Source organism: Cydia pomonella, chromosome 1, assembly GCF_033807575.1.
Source record: "Cydia pomonella isolate Wapato2018A chromosome 1, ilCydPomo1, whole genome shotgun sequence".
NCBI lineage: Eukaryota > Metazoa > Arthropoda > Insecta > Lepidoptera > Tortricidae > Cydia > Cydia pomonella.
Window position 1 is genome coordinate 16,872,963 of NC_084703.1, and position 19,736 is coordinate 16,892,698.

At 37.6% G+C, this 19,736-nt stretch overlaps 1 protein-coding gene across 1 annotated transcript in view; it reads left to right on the forward strand.

The window, feature by feature from the left end:
- Positions 1 to 247: 247 nt before the first annotated feature.
- LOC133517028 (RING finger and SPRY domain-containing protein 1-like) overlaps positions 248 to 19,736 on the forward strand; it is a 31,757-nt gene continuing 12,268 nt past the window's right edge. The window contains exons 1-8 of the mRNA XM_061850147.1: positions 248 to 424; positions 936 to 1,126; positions 6,385 to 6,565; positions 11,597 to 11,767; positions 12,158 to 12,365; positions 12,742 to 13,001; positions 13,187 to 13,404; positions 13,917 to 14,061. Of these exons, the coding sequence (XP_061706131.1) occupies positions 939 to 1,126; positions 6,385 to 6,565; positions 11,597 to 11,767; positions 12,158 to 12,365; positions 12,742 to 13,001; positions 13,187 to 13,404; positions 13,917 to 14,061 (1,371 nt within the window). The 5' untranslated portion in view covers positions 248 to 424; positions 936 to 938. The remainder of the gene's footprint in view (positions 425 to 935; positions 1,127 to 6,384; positions 6,566 to 11,596; positions 11,768 to 12,157; positions 12,366 to 12,741; positions 13,002 to 13,186; positions 13,405 to 13,916; positions 14,062 to 19,736) is intronic.

The following is a 19,736-nucleotide window of genomic DNA, read 5'->3' on the forward strand; positions in this document are numbered from 1 at the left end:
AGTACGAAAGTACCTACACACACGGATGCATATGTAGATGTGCACGCACAGATACATATCTAGTTTCAGATACAAATTAGAGATAGCACTTCGAAATAAGTTTCCTTAAAATGCTTCAAGAAGGAGCTTTTCCTATTTAATTACTTAACTCTTTGGACTAATGTCCACATCAATCTGGTTGATCCGTTCGTCTGTTAGTACCATGTTTTTTCTTATCTGTTTGTAATGTGACGTGCCATGACAGATGTGCTGTTGTATCGTTTGAGTAGCCAATACTTTTGAGAACTATACCTGTCTACACTTGAATTATGAATGTTCTGAGTACCTACAACGATTTGAAACATTATTTATAGCTGCGGTAAAACAGAAGGAATTGTTAGGCTGAGTTTTGTAATAATGCAATGAAATCCGACATCAAACTGCAGTAAGTGTGACTTATGATTTGTAATGTTGTGATTCACCACCTACTTCAGAGATCATAATTCAATTCTCAAATATTTAAGTTATTTTTTAGGGAATAATTTATTTTCTTTGGCCCTTTTTGAGGTATATTTAACTTTATCGTTTTATTAACAATATATATGATGTTTTGATACAAAAAATATTCCAAAAAAATCATTGAAGTATTCAATAAGTAGGTACGATATTCGTATGGAATGAATTACTAAAACAAAGAGTGCACTTTTGGTGTTATATGTGTGTAGATAACAGTTTTTGTTATGCTTGACTAGATTATTAAGAAGTTCTCAAACCATAATTGCTTATACTTATTTAGTATTTGAGAAACAACTTTTAATAAATCATTTGTTTACTACTTTTAGGCATACAATGGTGTAGTTAGTATTAAAACATCTCATAACAATTTGAAAGCTTAAAAAACTACCTATGTGTCCTATGTGGATCATAAATAAATTGACCTTGTTTTTTATTTTTAGGTAATGGGGGTGTGTTGGTGTAAAGACAAGGCCCCAGAAGAAGGTGATGTGTACTCACTCAGCCCGGAGCCAGAGTCTGTGTCCCCGGCTGTGTCGGAGACGCGGCCTCGCGGCATGAAGGTTGTGGACTCAAAGCTTGTAGACCAACTTGTGCTAGAAATGCTTGGTCTCATAGCGTCAATTGTTGACAAGTAAGCAAAAATTCTGAGTATTTTATAGGCCTGGCAAAACAATGTAGTCAAAGATGTTGTTTTTGAGTTACTGGAATTTTGAATTTAATTTAATTTAAATATAGCCACTCAGAGCAGGCATGTGTGCAAGGCAATTTCCTCACGCACAATGCGGCCAGTGTAGACATGCCTCACTCAGCTGAGGCGGTGAGCTTGGGCGAGGAAAACGCGCAAGCCGCCGGCCGATGTCTATACTGGCCGTATTGTGTGTGAGAAAATTGCCTCATGCGTATGCTCACTCTATGCGGACCTGGCTAATCAATTTTGAAATTGAAATGACATGCACAGCGAGATCTTGGATTCATTATAACTGATAACTTAAAATGGGAAGAACACATTTTGGGGTTGACCAAAAAAGCCAACTCTATATTATATATGATCAAGTAAGCTTTTCGTTATATGGATAAGAATCTTTTCATTAGGCTCTATAAGACATATGTAAGACCCTTATTGGAATATGCCTTCCAAATTTGGAATCCATATTTCCGGAAGGACGTTGATCTTATTGAAAAAGTCCAAAGAAGAGCAACAAAACTGGTTCCATCTCTTTGCAACCAACCATGTGAGGATAGGTTAAAGGAATTGGGCTTGACAACCCTAGAGCAGCGAAGGCAACGCGGTGACTTAATAGAAACATACAAAATACTTACAGGACACTACAACATACCCGCATTGAGTAATATTTTCACTCGGAATATGTGTGACAGACTGAGAGGACATTCTCTGAAGCTGACTTGGACGCAGAGTAGTAGCAACCCAAGATGACACTTCCTGCCTAACCGCGTAGTGAAAGTGTGGAACAGTTTGCCCGAATCCGTAATCAGTGCACCCTCAGTGAATTCTTTTAAAAATAGACTCGACAAACATTTTATAAATGGACAAAACACTAGTGCAGGACATTGATGTGCACATATCAGCTATAAGCTGCCTGTGCATTCATAAATAATAATAATAATAATAATCAGTCGAGAGTCGACAGCCTACCACTCCAAGGGTTAATTTTGTGATTGATGAAGTTGTTTATTCACTTCAACAATAGTGCATTGTTTTTAAGTATATTATTGAAGTAATTAGGAATTTTTTATATCTTTCTTATGGCAAACCTTTTTACTAGTGGCTTTTTCATTATTAGATTAGATTTGTTAAAATAAGAATTCATTTTGAATGGAATGGGAGACTTTTTTATAGGCCTCTGGGCAGCTAGAGGTTAAGGCTAGTAAGGAAAATGAAGACTTAGTTGCAAACTTTCATAGCATGATCAAAACTCGTAAACAATCAACAAAAATTGTTTAATTGCTGATGCCGCTTACATTGCATCTAATTTATTATGCAATCACAGCAATTATATTTACTGCATGTAATTAATTAGGTTTGATGCTAAATGCGAAATTGTTTTCCTATTTGCAATGCTACCAGTAGTATGAGTAGTATAAAACCATTTTGATTTTAATAATTTGTATGTGTGTGAGTTTATCATCAGGTGACAACCCAAATCTCACTAATTGCTAGAGTCAGACCAGGGTTTTTTTTAAAGCCCAGATGGTGTAAGTGTCAAGTAAACATCATAATTTCATAGTTGTTTGACTTTTAAAATAACCCATGCACCGTCTGGGCTATCAAAATCACTGCCAACTTATCTTGATTTGACTCTAACACAACAAGTCACACTAATTGAATGGTATGGTAGTACCTAAACGAGGTTGATTTTTGCAATTAATTTTTACAATTAGTAAGTTTTGGTTGTAACCTGATGTTATATGATACGGAGTACGGAGACATTATTTGTTGTATGAGAGTATAGGTCCAAACACATAGAACACTCATTGTAAGACATCGGATTTTTTAGGGTGCAATTAAATGACAATTAGGGAGTTTCTATATCAATAAACTCAATGTTCAATGCTTTTCTCGTATACTAGTGATTGCTCCCAGCCTTGTATGGAAGTCTTTTTTGTAAGTTGTAAATATTATATTGGAGACACTCATGAAGTAGTTACACTCAGCATGCTTCAAATTATTGCCAGGTTATGAGTACCATTGCCTTATGAAATAGTTATTATTTATCTGTACTATAATTAAAGAGCCTGGAAAAAAATAAGTAACATAATGGGATGGTCATTCGAAAGAAAAATGTGTTGATCAGTAAAGTTTCAATTTGTTTAATTATCATACTTTAAATGCAATTGTATTTTTATAAGTAAAACTTAGAGAGATCAATACCTGTCGTTTAATTTTTCCCCCAATAATCCGATGTCTGCTCATTACAACAAGTGATTTAAAACAAAAAAGCAATACATACAAGTAATACAGGAAAAACAAGTGATGTGCCTGAGTCATGATAAGCCATTATTACATTATGTAAATTTGTTACTGAACTTCTCAATCAATTTCGAAATTTTTCATAGATTATTATTTAGCTTAATACCCTGATTTGTATATGTATTTATATCTGATTTAAACTTGTGACATAAATTTGGCTTACTAGAGTAAAAATTTGGTGTACTTCTGTAATTCCAAGGATTTATAATTATAATATAATGCAGCCTATATATGTGCCACTGTGGGGCACAGGCCTCCTCTCATGCGCGAGAGGGCTTGGGCTATAGCTCATTATAATTCCAATGATAATGAGCTGATCTGAGGATGTAGTCAGGTGGCCAAAATAATTTCTTGATGATATACCTCAACGACATGGAGTTACTATACATAATATCATTGCATCAGCAATTCTTTTTATCTTGAACTTTATTTTGAATGTGAACTTTGATATTTTTTTATATTTCTCAGCGGTGTATTTAACAATATTGCTCATTTACTTATGTGCTATTTGTTACAAAAATCAAGAGCAGAGCTAAATTTAATTCCTTTAATTATTGTTGCTAGTTGTTTGTTAGTTGATTGATGATTGAACCAAATCAGTCCCCGTGTGCCTCTAAATGCCAGATTGTTTGTAGCAAATATAGAAACTAGGGCCATAACTGGACGTGTTTTATCATACCAAATACCTGCAAAACAAAAATAATAACAAATCTGTAGGTGTAGAAAAAGGAAATACAGGTGCACTGTTGTTGTTGTTGTGTAAAGAATAGCTACATTTTTTGAAGTGAAAACTTCTTTAGCGGCGCTGTGCACTTTTTGTGATGGAGAAGAAAATGTTAAAATCGCGACAGGTTATAAGTACGTGACCGACAAATATCAAATATCAAACATTTATTCAGCAAATAGGCCACAGGGGCACTTTTACATGTCCATTTTTACAAACAATAAATTAAAAAAAAAACAATTACAAATATCGAATCTATGAAATAATAAATACTTTATTAGAGATGTATACTGTCTCTAAATGTCAAATTACACAAAAAAAAAACTATGATAAAAAAATAAAACCATAAAATACTAAAATTCTTTAGAGATGTATAAGTCTCTACGTGTCAGAGATAAAATATAAAAATATATATTAAATTATCCTTAGAGATGTAGAGGGTCGCCAAGGCTTGAATTCTTATATAAATAATTAAAAAATTAAAACAGACAAGAACCGAATGAAGTGTCTCACGTTAATGTCACTCAAAAGTAAAGTTACATACTTTAACATAACCTGTACCCCGTGTAAGCTTAAACAGACCGGTCTCCACAAACAGCACCCGTTTCACACACAGATTCGTCAGGTTGAAAATTCATAAGACAGACACGTGACCCGATCGAAAGAAACTACATAAATGATAGTACTTTTATACTTAAAGCAATTCGTGCAAAATGATTCCCTAAGCATTCTAAAATATCAAAAATGCAATTTTCAAGTTTTCACTTCTGCCGGCACTCCCGGAGTGCAACCAGTTTTTTTGCCGCTTACTGCAGAAGTGAGGTGAAATAATTTCTTATGTATGTTTGAAACCCTCCACAGCTTAAATATTAGGGTAGTCGAAAAAAAATCGGGTGCCGCACCCTCATGATTTGTTACGGCTGTCCTAAATAAATCTGGTGACATGGAACTTGAAAATTTCCTATATCAATAACAATGTGGATTACCCTGCTAAGCAACCAGTACGATATTATCTTAATTTGTATTCGGGTAATTCAAATCACTACCTGTCGGGTAGTTCCGAAAATGGGCTTGGTTTTATGTAAAGATTAATAGGTTATTTTCGGAACCACGCGACAATCTGTACCCAAATACACCTTATTAGGTTTTCAATTGAGAAAAGGACATGCCTGTACAAAGCCAAAAGATAAATGATAAAAAGGTATATGATTTTACTACACTTTGTTCGTATTTATGTGTGTACTGATGTATTCTTATGTAAATCATATTTAGGTTATAATATTCTATAATGTATCAGAACTATTTCTCCACAGGCGACCACATATTTTTTACTCCTGGTCTCGTTCTCTCATGTTAACGTTTCTATAAAGTACTATTCTGACAAGGAAAGGTACCCAACTGTCCGGTTCCGATTTGATTTGTATTTATATATGTTATAGAGTAGTCTAAAATAACGGACACGTATTTTTTTATTTGCCCAAACTCAACCTATTGGGAGAAATTGTCCTCCAAAGTACTAAAAAGTTACTAAATCTTCTAACTCCTATAGAAAGTAATGCTCAAGTAACTTGCTAGTTAATGGTTTGTTTGAGTATATGTTTGAGAACAGGAAAAAATAATGTACACGTGTTTTGTTATATCTTCTTAAACTCAAGTTTTCCTAAAAAAACACCCGTCTTTATGTGTAACTTTAGCGATAAGATATTATAAAACTTCGAATGTCGATTTTATTAGGAAAAAATTAGTTTTAGCCGATATAACAAAACATGTGCTCATTATTCTTTGCTGCTTTCAAACATATACTCAAACCAGCCATTAACTAGCAAGTTGCTTGAGCATCACTTTCTATAGGAGTTAGAAGATTTAGTAATTTTTTAGTACTTTGGAGGAAATTTTCTCCCAATAGGTTGAGTTTGGGCAGCTAAAAAAAAATACGTGTCTGTTATTTTTTTCTACTCTATAACATATATAAATATAAATCAAATCGGAACCGGACAGTTGGGTACCTTTCCTTGTGAGTCCCAAGATACAGGCTCAGCCTAGTTTGAGGCTCACCGGACACCTTTTGTGTATGATATTGTATATTTAGTTATTCAATAAATCTATTCTATTCTATTAATTACCTTTTGATTATAGGTACTAAAATAGGTCCTAATTCATGAACCTCATGTTACAGCGAAGAAGAATCTCCAGTCTCCCTGGTCAAACTGCATATGATAGCAGACAAAGAGGAAGGGTGGATACAGGTGGTGAAGTCCATGGTCAGAGTGATACCGCTCGAAGACCCTTTCGGCCCATCTGTCATCACCATCCTACTGGATGATTGTCCGCTACCCTCCAAAGACTCAGTTATAAAGGTAAATTACCTTTTCATTCCTCATGAACTTATTTATTTAATCGTATGGCATGCATGGTTAGGCAATCAGAGAACAGCTTTGAGGTTGTTAAGCCAGGTAACTACGTCGGGTGTCAAGACATCTAGATCCTCAGCTGGTCCAGGATAGAAGTGAAGTGGGCAGCGCCGAAATATGTGCTCAATGGTTTGTTCTTCTACGCCGCACTCGCAGAGCGGAGACTTCTTCCAACCCCACTTATGTTGGAAATAATTACAGCGGCCATGATCTGTTCTCAACCTGTTCAGACGACACCAGATCTTTCGAGGTAGATGGAACCCTTTTGGTTTTTTCGTCGGATCTGGGAGATAGAAGTCATCTTTTCCAACCGTAGCAGTGTTAAAATTGCTTAGGCTTGGCGCTATAGCACAGGGTGGGTTTCGAGAGACCAAACGTTGTGGGAGAGGGTAGCAGAACTCTTTATGGGTTGGTAACGTTGGATTTTTCAGAATCTTCTCCACTTCTCTCTACAAAGCCTGAGCGCGTCGGAGATGAGGCGGGGCTACATGGCTTAGTACTGGCAGCCAGTGCACCGGAGTAGATTTGATAGTGCCGGAGATGCAACGCATGGTATCGTGCAGTTTGACGTCCACTTTGTTGGTATGTGCACTCCCCAACCATACTGGTGCGCAGTACTCCGCCGCAGAGTACACAAGCGCGATCCCTGATGTGCGTAAGCAATCCGCCGAAGCTCCCCAGCTGGTGCCACAGAGTTTATGGAGAAGATTATTTCTCGTTGCCACTTTTTGCGAGAGCTTGGACAGATGTTCCTTGTAGGTCAGGGACCTATCCAGCGTAACACCGAGGTATTTCGGGCAAGGATTGTACTTGAGTGCTTCATTATTTAGATATACAGTTGATGTATGATAGCTGGCCATCTGGTTGTATAGATGAAAACAGGAAACTTCAGTCTTACTTTGGCTGGGTATAAGTCGCCACGCGCTAAAGTATGCTGTCAGAGCTTTTAAGTCCGATGATAATGTTTGGGCTCCAGATTCAAAGTCTTTGCTCTGCGAGATGAGCGCGATGTCATCGGCATATATAAACTTGGTAGCGTCTGTATGCGGAAGGTCTGAGATGTACAAGTTAAACAGCATCGGCGCAAAGACCGAACCTTGAGGTAGGCCATTGTTTAACTTACGTTTCCTGCTTTTCTTGTTTCCCAAGGAAACTCCGAAGGTCCTTTCAGTCAGCATGTTGGAGATGTGGTCTACTAATTCTCTGCTTGGGATTGCTGACACTAACTTATTAATCAGGTCGTGCCTCCAGACTGTGTCGTAGGCTGCTATAAGATCTATAAAAACTGCAGTCGATTTAAGGCGTTTTTGAAATCCGGCTTCTATGTAAATAGTTAGTGAGAGCTAACACCTGATCGACACAGTTCCTGCCCTTCCTGAAACCGGCTTGCTCGGGAGGTGAGACAGCTTCTAATAAATAAATACACGAATTGACTTAGTCCCACAGTAAGCTCATTAAGGCTTGTGTTGTGGGTACTTAGATAACGATATACACCGTGTTTTTTTTGATTTGCGTTAATTTCGAGGGTGCATTCCTGAGCTTAAATTAAGTAATTTTCTCAAAGACACCGATATTCTAATTAACTCCATTTCGGAGATAATCAATCATAAATTTTTATATTATAAGGCCCTTACGAGCGTGTACACTTGCCTTAGGGCCTGTTTACTTATTGATTAGTGTTTAGTTCGAGTACATACATTTGCTACTAAACGTACGTACTATCTCGGACGATCGATGTTAGAAATGACATTGATATATCACAGTTTTCAATTGTTTGGTTGAGTTAAATGTAATGCCCATGTTACAACAACGCTATATGCAACATTTAGTTACTTTTTATAAATATAAAAATTGTAAAAAAAAAACAAAAAAAATTTTTTTTTTTGAAAATTAACTGTGCCATTTAGTTTCCTTAAACGTACTTACCGAAACCCCGGAGTTAACGCAATTCAATAAAAACACGGTGTATATAAATATTTATAAATACTTAAATACGTAGAAAACAGCCATGACTCAGGAACAAATATCTGTGTTCACGACACAAATAAATACTCTTACCAGGATTTGAACTCGGGACCATCGGCTTCATAGGCAGGGTCACTATCTACTAGGCCAGACCGATCGTCAATTGATAAAATTGTAATGGAAAATGTATACAAGTATGTAAATTGACGCGAGAAATCGACAATTACGCGTATCACAAAATATTTTTAAGAGAGGTATGGGCATTGTGAATGTTATCTCGCTTTGTGTGGTAGGGCACAGCCAGTGGATGTCATTCCAGATCTAGAGCAGAGCCCAACTGGGGAAGAACCTCCACCTTACAGAAAACAGCAGCCAAATAACACTAGACCCTACTCGTAGTGTTGTGTTCCTGCCGGTGAGTAAGGTTGCCAGAGCTCAACGAGGGGGGGTGCGGGTTTAGGGTCGGCAACGCGTATGTAACTCCTCTGGAGTTACAGGCGTACATAGGCTACGGAGACTGCTTACCATCAGGCGGGCCGTAAAAATCGTTTTTTGCAAGTTTAAGATTTCGGGAATATTTGAACATTTTGTAATTAACTATTGTACGAAAAAAATTTGTGTTACAACAAATTGTAGAAGAAGGTATACACATTTGTGGAAATGTAAATACAAGTTGACAATTCTCTCCGCGTGTGTCAAGAGCGTAATACAATGATTGTAGATCCATTCTACCGCAGTACTTTTTGTTTCGTTAAAATGTTCAGTAGGTAGGTATTATACTTTGTTTTTAGCATTAGAAAGCACTCCAAGAAGTAAGCGTGCAGTTTGTATTAGGCTCTCTAAATGTTAATATTAATGGAATTATCTATTTTAGCATGGGTTTATAATTTACTTCAAAATTGTACCGGAAAGGTGTCCTATTTAGAACCACGAGATTACTTCTGCGTAATTGTGTTAAAAAACGTAGTACTTATGCTAAAAAACGAAGTATAGTGATAGTAGTAGCAAAGCAAAATGGACGTGCAGAACGCATAACTTTAACTTCAAATATTATGGATTTCCCATAGGGGTTTGAGTGAGTAAATCTACAGTGGGATATTTCCTTCAGACTATCGGTCCGAATTTCCAACATGCTACAATAAGATGTGGCCTAAAATAAACAGTTTTATTTCAAATGACAGTTTTATTGTAAAGATATGCATTTATTAATTTTATCTTCATCAGTTAATTTATTACTTAATTTCCCAAACAATACCTCCTTAGTCGGTATGTTTCAAAATTACATTTAAAATAGTAATTTTGTCATGCAAAAATATTATCTAACACATTCAATAAAAACGTTAAAAGGTAAGCATATGGTATTTTTAACAATATGCGAGTGGCTGAAATACCCTTAACATAAATTATGTGAGGGATAATTTGGTAAACAATAAAATTGTAATAAATACAATTTACAAATGCAAAATATGTGTCAATTGTGGACTTATACATGTGACATATGTAAAATTATTGTAGTACGTATTTTTATTTACAATTTAACAATTTTGTCGAATTGAACCCTTATAAAGTTTCGTGGGATAAGCCTCTGCTCACCAGGAACCCGAAAGACTAACAATGTATTTATGATGAGGGGTTTCAGGAAGGTCGCATTTTTGCAATAGGCAGAATTCGCGAATGCGAATCCGAATATCTACGATACGAATGTCCGAATGCGAATGCAAATGGTTAGGGAATATCTAGTTATTATTTTCATATCTGATTAGAAAAAAAAAACAGCACATAAAACATATTTTATGTTACCTTAGAACGGGATGTTATAAAGTGTTGAAAAATGCTGTCTACTGGTCAAAATGCATTTCTTGAAAACAGTTGCCCATGCCCGAGTCGAAGAGAGCGATAGGCGCAGGCGATACAGGACATGCGCAAATTCGCATTCGCAAAACATTCGCTTTATTGGATGCAAATTAAAATGTCGATGCCAATAATAATAATAATAAATATAATAAATAAATATTATAGGACATTATTACAAAAATTGACTAAGTCCCACAGTAAGCTCAATAAGGCTTGTGTTGAGGGTACTTAGACAACGATATATATAATATATAAATATTTATAAATACTTAAATACATAGAAAACACCCATGACTCAGGAACAAATATCCATGCTCATCACACAAATACATGCCCTTACCAGGATTTGAACCCGGGACCATCAGCTTCGTAGGCAGGGTCACTACCCACTAGGCCAAACCGGTCGTCAAATGATGCGATATACCAACGCAAATTCGTATATTCGTGATATCCCTATTCATGATCATATCGTGATATCCCTATTTCTGAAAAAAAAGTATCATTTAATTTTAATGATAGTTTCACTAATAGCATTTTAAAAATCGGTCAGAAATTGTGGTTAAAATCTTTCGCGTTCCTCGTTCGTTTGGCAGCGTACGTCATATATTGAGCAAACGTGTATTGAGCAAACCATAGTCACGCGTGAGTAGTTGCGTGCCGATGTAGAATTGTTTTCTTAAGTATATGTATTTAACACGCATCTCAATAAATGTTAAGGTTAGATAAAGTGGAGCAATAATTTAGAACACTGTGTATTCTTTATTTGCTCGTAATATTGTTACGCGTGTAATTGTCATGGTTGTCTTCTTCGTTCATCTTTTACGCTCTAACGAACGTATAAGACCGAGCGCATAAGTGTTGACAAAGAGAATTTTAAATAAAGGTGGATTGTCAAAGAAAACTTTGTAGCCATAGTAAATTCACTGCCACACATGATTAAAACTTTTAGAACGCCATTTGACTTTGATTCTTATTCTTCTACTGATATGTGTTTTTGTGAAATATCAAAAAGTGGTGCCATCTAATACATCAAAGATCAAAGGTACATCAATGGCACCATAGTTTCGAGCGATGGCGCAATAACCTTCAGGTTGTGCCCGGTAAGATAGCGCCACTTTTTGATATTTAACAAATTTATCACATAATATATCGTTGCAGGTGACGCAAATGCTGGGGCTGTCGTCCCAGAGGGCAGCGCTAGGCGACATGAATGTGCGAGTTGAGCGGAACATTTGCGTAGTGCTGGGCTGCCTGGCCGACAAGCTTGCGGGACCCAACAGCGTTGCCGTACTCACACAGAACACACTCGACTATCTCATCGCGTTTCTGGTAAGAGCGCATGTGGGTCTCACGTACCTGTGGGCTGGTAAGCTTGATTGGAGATGAGCTTGAAGACCTGCATATTGCTGGGCTGCTTGGCCTATAGGCTGGGTATCCGTGACCATGAAAGATGACCACGACCCCTTTGACAACGGGGATAAAGATCTATCATGCGGCACGGTGAAACATAGTTTTATTTAAGTAGGTGCAATGAAAGGATAATTGAGCAATAAGTCGAAGAGTATTCATGTAATAATAAAATAAGAAGTCAAAATTGTTCAGATACTGCAGAAATGCTTATTGCAGCAGATAATTAAGTTCAAATAAAATTAATGGTTGTCAAATTTCCTTATTGTATTTATTGAAAGAATTTTAACAGAACATTTATTCTTTTCCCAGGTGAAACGTCGCGAAGCATGCGTGGTCCTATTCGCGTTGTTAGCATTAGAAAAATTTGCCCACACGACTGAAAACAAATTGACGATCAACAAGTGCCTGGAGCGAGAGCGAGAAAACCCTCTGCTCGAGCTGGAGAAGTTAGCGGGGAACAAGGATCCCGTGTGGCGGCAGGTCGGGTTCTGCGCGCAGTGGGCGCTCGACAACCTGTGTAAGTGTCAACTCCCACTCACCACGTATGGCTCGTGTTCATTAGTGTTGCTGTACATTTCATCATCGTTTCCCGCCCAATTAATCTAGAGTAAGCAGAACATGTCCCTATATATTTTACAATAAAAAATACATATTTTAAAGAGTATCTAATCCACAACAGTGTCTCTTGTAAAGATCGAATCACTAAAGCAGGCCTGAATAAGTCCTCCCGCTATGTCAACCAGTACATATGAGCATTATGACGGATCTTTACGTTACTCGGAATTCGCTTATTCCATTTCACGCCAGATTTTGTAGATCGACCTCTGTTTCTAATGATTCGTTTTACAATTGCTTTCCTTAAATACGCTATTAACAAAATGTTATTTTTTCAGTCCTAATCGAAGGCCGCAAGCTTTCCTACGAAGTCGTGGACATGTCCACCATCAACGTGATTCTGAACTCGCAAGACGTGAGCGAGTACTTGAAGATCTCGTGCGACGGTCTCGAGGCGCGATGCGACTCTTACTCGTTCGAAAGCGTACGGTGCACATTCCAAGTCGACGAGGGCTGCTGGTACTACGAGTCCGTCATCGTGACGCCAGGGGTCATGCAGATTGGCTGGGCGACCAAGAACAGCCATTTCCTTAATCATGTGAGTGTAATATCAACTGTTTAGCTATTTTTGGACTTCGCGAGTGTTAAAAACCTACTATGAGTATACCTACTTAGAGGTCTGCACGTTCTTTTTCTGCCACTGAAGGTTGTCAAATGGTCGTAGAACGTGCCGCCACGCCACTGATATTTTACACTGTAAACCCAATTGTCTTGTCTTTTCAGGAAGGATACGGAATCGGAGACGACCTGTACTCACTCTCGTACGACGGCTGCAGAAAGCTAATTTGGTACAAAGCGCGCCCCGAGCCCGTTACGGAGGTTCCCGAGTGGCGGCCGGGGGATGTGCTAGGAGCTCTAATAGATATGAACACTAAGGAAGTGATATTCTCGCTCAACGGCCGACGGTTGCCACCGTGTAGAGAGATATTTGAAACTACCAGGTGCGATTTATTGAAAAGCCTCTACTGTTTGTAGTCTAAGAGGAAAACTTAAACTTAACATGACACACTGTAGCAGGTACTGTCCCCTAGATGGATAGTGGCCGCTTCCGCCTTTCGGCTGTGGCAGCTGCGGCCGTGTTGGCCGTCGTTTGGGGGACGGTGGGTCCCCTAGAATTCACGCTCACTCTCTTAAGCGTAGATGGGTCAGAAACGATGTGGCCTAATTCACAATCGTAGACTTGAGACTTCTCGCCAATAACCAGGGGGCTCCTATGCTGCCCTATAAAATTCGCGTAGTTTCTCTAAGATACTGTAATATAATAAAATCTTGATACTACAACTTAAAGGGAGGTGTCAAACTACTGCAAAGATAACACAACTGGCCGCCCAGTCCCTTCGTATCAATTTCCCGCATCACTTAAATTTTCTCACTGCCGCATATAAATTGCTCGACCTATACATGTTAATCTTTCGTGCAATAAATGTATGTAATATATCATTGATTGTTAAAGGCAAGGCTTCTTCGCCGCTGCGAGCTTCATGGCGTTCCAACAGTGCCGCTTCAACTTCGGCCACGAGCCGTTCAAGTTCCCACCGACCGACCGGGCGTTCGCGTCGTTCAACCAGCACGGCTACTTGACCGACGAACAAAAAAAGGTAACTTGTTTTTTGTAAGTATGAGTATATGTAGTGGTATGCATGCATTTTTATAGCAACTTTAAACCTCCCGCGAAAATGCCTGTCGTCCGTTCGTGACGTCACACATTAGGTAAATTGCAGTAACATAGGAAAGAAATATGAAAAAAACTAAATTGCAGAAATGTAGGAAAAAATTAATCGATTTATCGATTTGTTCATTTATGGTAAAATAAATTATGTGTATAAACTAGCAAAAATCTTTAAAAAAATCACAATATAGCAATTATTGTTTACATGAGTACTTTACACTTTCAGTTACGAACTTTCCCTCGAACCTGAATGATATTGTGATCTATTACGTTTAGCGATCATAATTACATTGCAGAAATTCATCACAACAACTCATCTACTAATTTTATACAGACCCTTACACGGTTACAATTTAAAATGAACTATTTAATGAATTAATGTTGAGTGAAAATAGTGTGTACCGGTTTTACTTATGATTTTTTTTCTATTCATGAGAGCCATTTCTATACATGGCAATGATAATTCAGCCAAATAATTAAAAAAGTTCTTTGTAAATCATCGTACTATTATATATTTATTGTACATAATAATTGTTTCATTGTGAAATAAATAAAAAAAACTTTTTTCAACATCTAAACCCTTTGGTGTGGATGTATGGATTTCGGTCAACGAGGTTGTCTATGCTGCTCAAAGAAATATTTAATGGAGTGATGACGTCAGGGCTTAGTTTACTTCTGATTGATGTGTCAGTCAATATGACCGATTGGAGAATTTTGCACTTTTATTTTATTGGAAATACGAATAATTCTAACGTACATATACTGAAATTGGGCCTTTTTTAGGGTTTCGTATCAAGAAGGTACAAAAGGAAACCTTATGGTGCGAGTCGGTTACTGAAATTGGGCCTTTTTTAGGGTTCCGTACCAAAAAGGTACAAAGAGAACCATCCGTCCGTCTGTCTGTCTGTCACATCGATAAATATCTCGAGAACCACTTAAGCTATCGATTTGAAATTTGGAATATTTATGACCGCTAATTAGAACGCTAACCCAGACACATTGAAAGTATTTTTGATTTTTTTTTTATTAATTATGGAAAATGCCCAATATGAAGAGGGGGCAAAATTTCAAAATCTAGTGACTATGTCAAGTGGGGTATCATTTAAAAGAGCTCAAATGGTAGAGTCCCAAATATTTTTTTTCATACTGAAAATAAATTAATTTATGAAGGAAAATATAAACAAAAATACCCCCTCCCCCCACTTATCTCCGAAGTTTACCATAGAAAAACTATGAATTTTTTACATAATATTAATATTACCATACATTTTACAGGAAAAATATAATCAGACCTCTATCTTGGCAACTTTTTTTTAAATTAAGAATAAAAAACATTTCCGATTTCAGTTTGCAATTTAACCAACTTTACGTGTGTTTATTATATATTATATTACACGAGATTTCTATGAGATTACATTAAAGACCCTATGATAGCATAATCCAGGGGGTTAAGGTCCGGGCTGGAGGACGGCCAGTCTTCGTGGGCAATAAAGTCATTTTTGTTCCTTCGAAACCAGGCTTGAGTTGTTTTTGCCTTATGTGCAGGAGCTGAGTCCTGTTGAAAAGACCCATGGCTGGTTTTGAAATAGGGTGTGGCTTAAGGGATTCACTATTTGTATCCTGGTAAACTTTGGCCCCAGTTTTCACACCCCTTTGACAGAAATGAACCTGTGTTACCCCTGAGTATGACACACCCAGCCAAATCATCACATAAGAGGGATGATGGCCTCGTTGCACTCTCGGAACAGCCGCAATCGCCTCTTGACTGTTTTTTGCATACACTGTCATTCTGGCGGTTACAACATTCTTCAATGGTAAAATATTTTTCATCTGTAAATAGTATTTTTCGGTGGCCATTTTGTGCGTACCGCTTCAATAGCACGCGACTTCTCTCTAGCCTCATTCATTTGGGGTCGGCGCAGCATGTCTTTTCCTTCCATATCTTTCTGTCACCCTCATCGTTCACTCGCGTTCGTTTCATGTCATCTTTCACACAATACATCCACCGTTTCCTAGGTTTTCCTCTGCCGTTCCATCCCTTCACATTCATTCGTAATACCTTTCTCGTCACATGACTTTCATCCCTCCGTATCACATGCCCATACCACGCTAGGCGATTCGCTCTTACTTTTTCTATTTTTTCTATTATGGGTGCAACTTTCAGACTTCCTCTTATATACTCATTCATTATCCTATCCATTCTTGTCACACCACACATCCATCTTAACATTCTCATTTCCGCTACATGCAATCTCTTTTCATCCGTCACTTTTAGGGCCCAACACTCTGATCCATACAAGACGACAGGCCTTATGATGGTTTTATAAATTTTACCCTTCAGTCGGAGGGGCATCCGGGCGTCACAAATTGTTCCCGTGACCTGTCGCCATTTCATCCATCCTGTGCTAATCCGGTTTTTCACTTTTCTTTAGTAGTCATTATGTATAAACTGTAAACAAATGTTCTGTCTCATAAAATATCGTCGTCAATTATCCATAAGACGTCGAAATACAGCCAAAATTTACAAAAAGGTTATCCACTCACTTCAAAAATTCGACAGACTCGGTTTTCCCCTCTAAAAATTCCGACCCTACTAATAAGAAAAGTAGATTCGCAGTATTTTGTTTAATTAAAATGATAGGGAATTATTTTCCCGGTGATGTGAACCCCTGGGGTGTGACGTCACCGGGCTGCCCACGCTTGAAGTATCCAAGCGACGGCGGCGGCGGCGAGCGGCGGCGGGTGGTGACGCGCGCGCCCACGTGCCACCCACTCATTTAGACCCCTTCCACGCAGATATTCTGATATAAATTTACATTTACGGGTCATACTCCAGGAGAATAGTTTTTTACCCGACAGCGGGGGAAAAATACGACGTACAATACGATGAGATGACGGGTGACAGAAAGATATGGAAGGAAAAGACATGCTGCGCCGACCCCAAATGAATGGGATAAGGGCAAGCGAATGATGACCATTATTGAACATCGCCAATGAAATTTAGTATATTAAAATTTTAAGACTTTTTAAAATCATATATTTTATGTTGTGGTCAAGTTCAGTCAGGTTCGATGCATTTTGTAGTAGGTCAAGACCGCATACAATGGTAGATTATAATGATAAAACTTTATTTATGGGGGAAATTGACAAAATGAAATAAATGTCAAATCAGAGTACTAGATTTGAGAGCTTGATATGCATCAATGTAATTGTGCCTAGACGCATGTTATAAGTTCTGGTATTATGAGTGTGATAAACTGTAAGTCTTCCTGTTGTGACGCTCGTCGCCTACACGTGACATCGTGAAATAACATTACAGCCGTCCTATAGGTGGTATATGTAGCTAGGCATTTGAAAACTCGTTCAATTTTATGTCTTATCGCCGCTTAATTAAGGCAGCTATTTGGACCAATCTCAAATTTCGTTACGGTAAATATGCTGAGCCCTCTAGAATAATAGCCGTTATGACGCCACGTCCCTGATAATATTATCGTTGTTACATTTTTATTCACTACTGTTTTATAATTCGCTTGGTAGGTATAGGTCAATTTCAGAGCAATCTGATATCGGTAAGCGTTTCAAATATTGCCTGTAAGATTGAACCTAAACAAGCAAATGTAAACGTAAACATAGCTACAAACATATTGTGTTAAATTAAAGGCTGTAAATGGGCCGATAGTATAAATAGCTGTGTCTCTAACGGAGCTACGTTCAATCAAACCTAATGACCCAATTTTGCGCGTCGTGGTGGCCGCGCATGCGTTACTTGCACGCAACACGGCCACGTGTTCCGAACATTGCGATTTTCCTCTTAACCTCATACTTGAGTCCTATATATTATCCTGCGATTCACGCTCACTGCGATCAAACAATTCAAAACTGTTACTGTGTCCTATCACTGTCATTTCGAACATCGATGATCCAAGATAATACTTACGTTTAGTAGCAAATGTATTAACTCGTACTAAACACTAATCAGTGTGAAAACAGGCACTAATGCAAGTATACACGCTCGTAACGGCCTGATCTGATAAAAACAAATTATTGATTATCTCCGAAATAGAGTTAATCGATAAGAATCATACAAAATCACACACAATATTAGCTTGTATTTTATTATGCAACACAAATTCCTCAGGTTTGCAAAATGGATGACAGTTTTTTCAGTGAGATGGAAATGGCTTGCTGGGGTAATCGGAGGGGATTAAAAATGTAAATCTCTTATCGATTGTTTGAAGTGGCTTTATTTACTTAACGAAGTAGAATTTCTGTTGATGTAAAACAGCATTGCTTTTTTCTTTATGAATGAATTTGAAATCTGCTTGAACAACTTCATGTTAACATAATGTAAAAACACAATCACTGCGACCAAATCCAAAGACCAAAAGAGGCAGACACTAATTCTTAATTTTATTCTGTGAAGTTAAAATACATAGGATTATCCTTGGTATTTATTATCCGGAAAGTGACTCAAGCAAAGTATATTTCTAAGATAATAGTGTTAGTTTGTATTTAACACTGCTACCACGAGTTGGTGTTCGACCTTTGCGTTAGTAACTTTGTGAACTCGATCCCTCTACCGCATCAATCCATACGTGCGAGTGTCAACTCGTGGTGCGGCTATATATAGTTCTAATAGGACCGTTAGACAGCCTTCTTTCGAAAATGTAGAATCCATAATCAAATTACCCTTCTTTGCTTGAATTAGTAGGCGAATGGAGACGAACATTAAAAATCCATTATCAGAAATCGTATTGGAAAGATGACTACTAATCAATTCGATTCAGTTTTAAATTTGGTTTGGTATTTGTACGGAATATGCATGGGTAGGTAATACTGAAAGTTTCTATAATGAGCCACTTCGACATCACTTAGTGAAATAAAACGCTTCTATACCTATTATTTGAAAAATAGCTCTTAGTCTATTTTTTTAAGTACCTACAATTTATGTGGATGTTATGTGTATTTTAGGAATGCCAGCAGGCTTACAGTTTGAAAATTGTATGTCGAGCGTTTTTATAATATTGACCTCAGAAATTTCTCATGTTAGAATTTTTAACGACATTCAAAATTCACAACAAAGTTATTTCATAATGAGGCCCACTTGTCGTGCGACCGTTTGTAACAGGTTTAATCCTTTTCCAGGTCACACCAATCTACAAGGTTTTCCTAAAAAATACAAATATATTCCAAGCTTTGTTGATTCATTTAAAGTAAAGTCACATTTCCCGAAAGTGCAATCTAATTTGAACCTTAAATATAGTACAAAAAAATAGTACAAAATCGTACTATGCCTGGAAAAGGGTTAATAATTTTTGCCGCTTCCGTATCAACCTTACGAGAGATAATCGAGAAGGACGTCTTTCAACAGCGGCGCCCAAAACTAAAATCGCAGTTGTGTGCTCAATGATAAAAAGTCCCAAAAACATCGCATATCGGCGGATCCAGACAACCCTCGGTATTCAAAGTAGTAGAATAAAAAACAACCTACATGTACTCGTATGCGTCACAAAACGTGAACTTAAATAGATACATCATCGGCCATACGCAACCATTGAAGGCCCAGATATTCAGACAAAAAGTGTCCTAGGAAAAATGTACTTT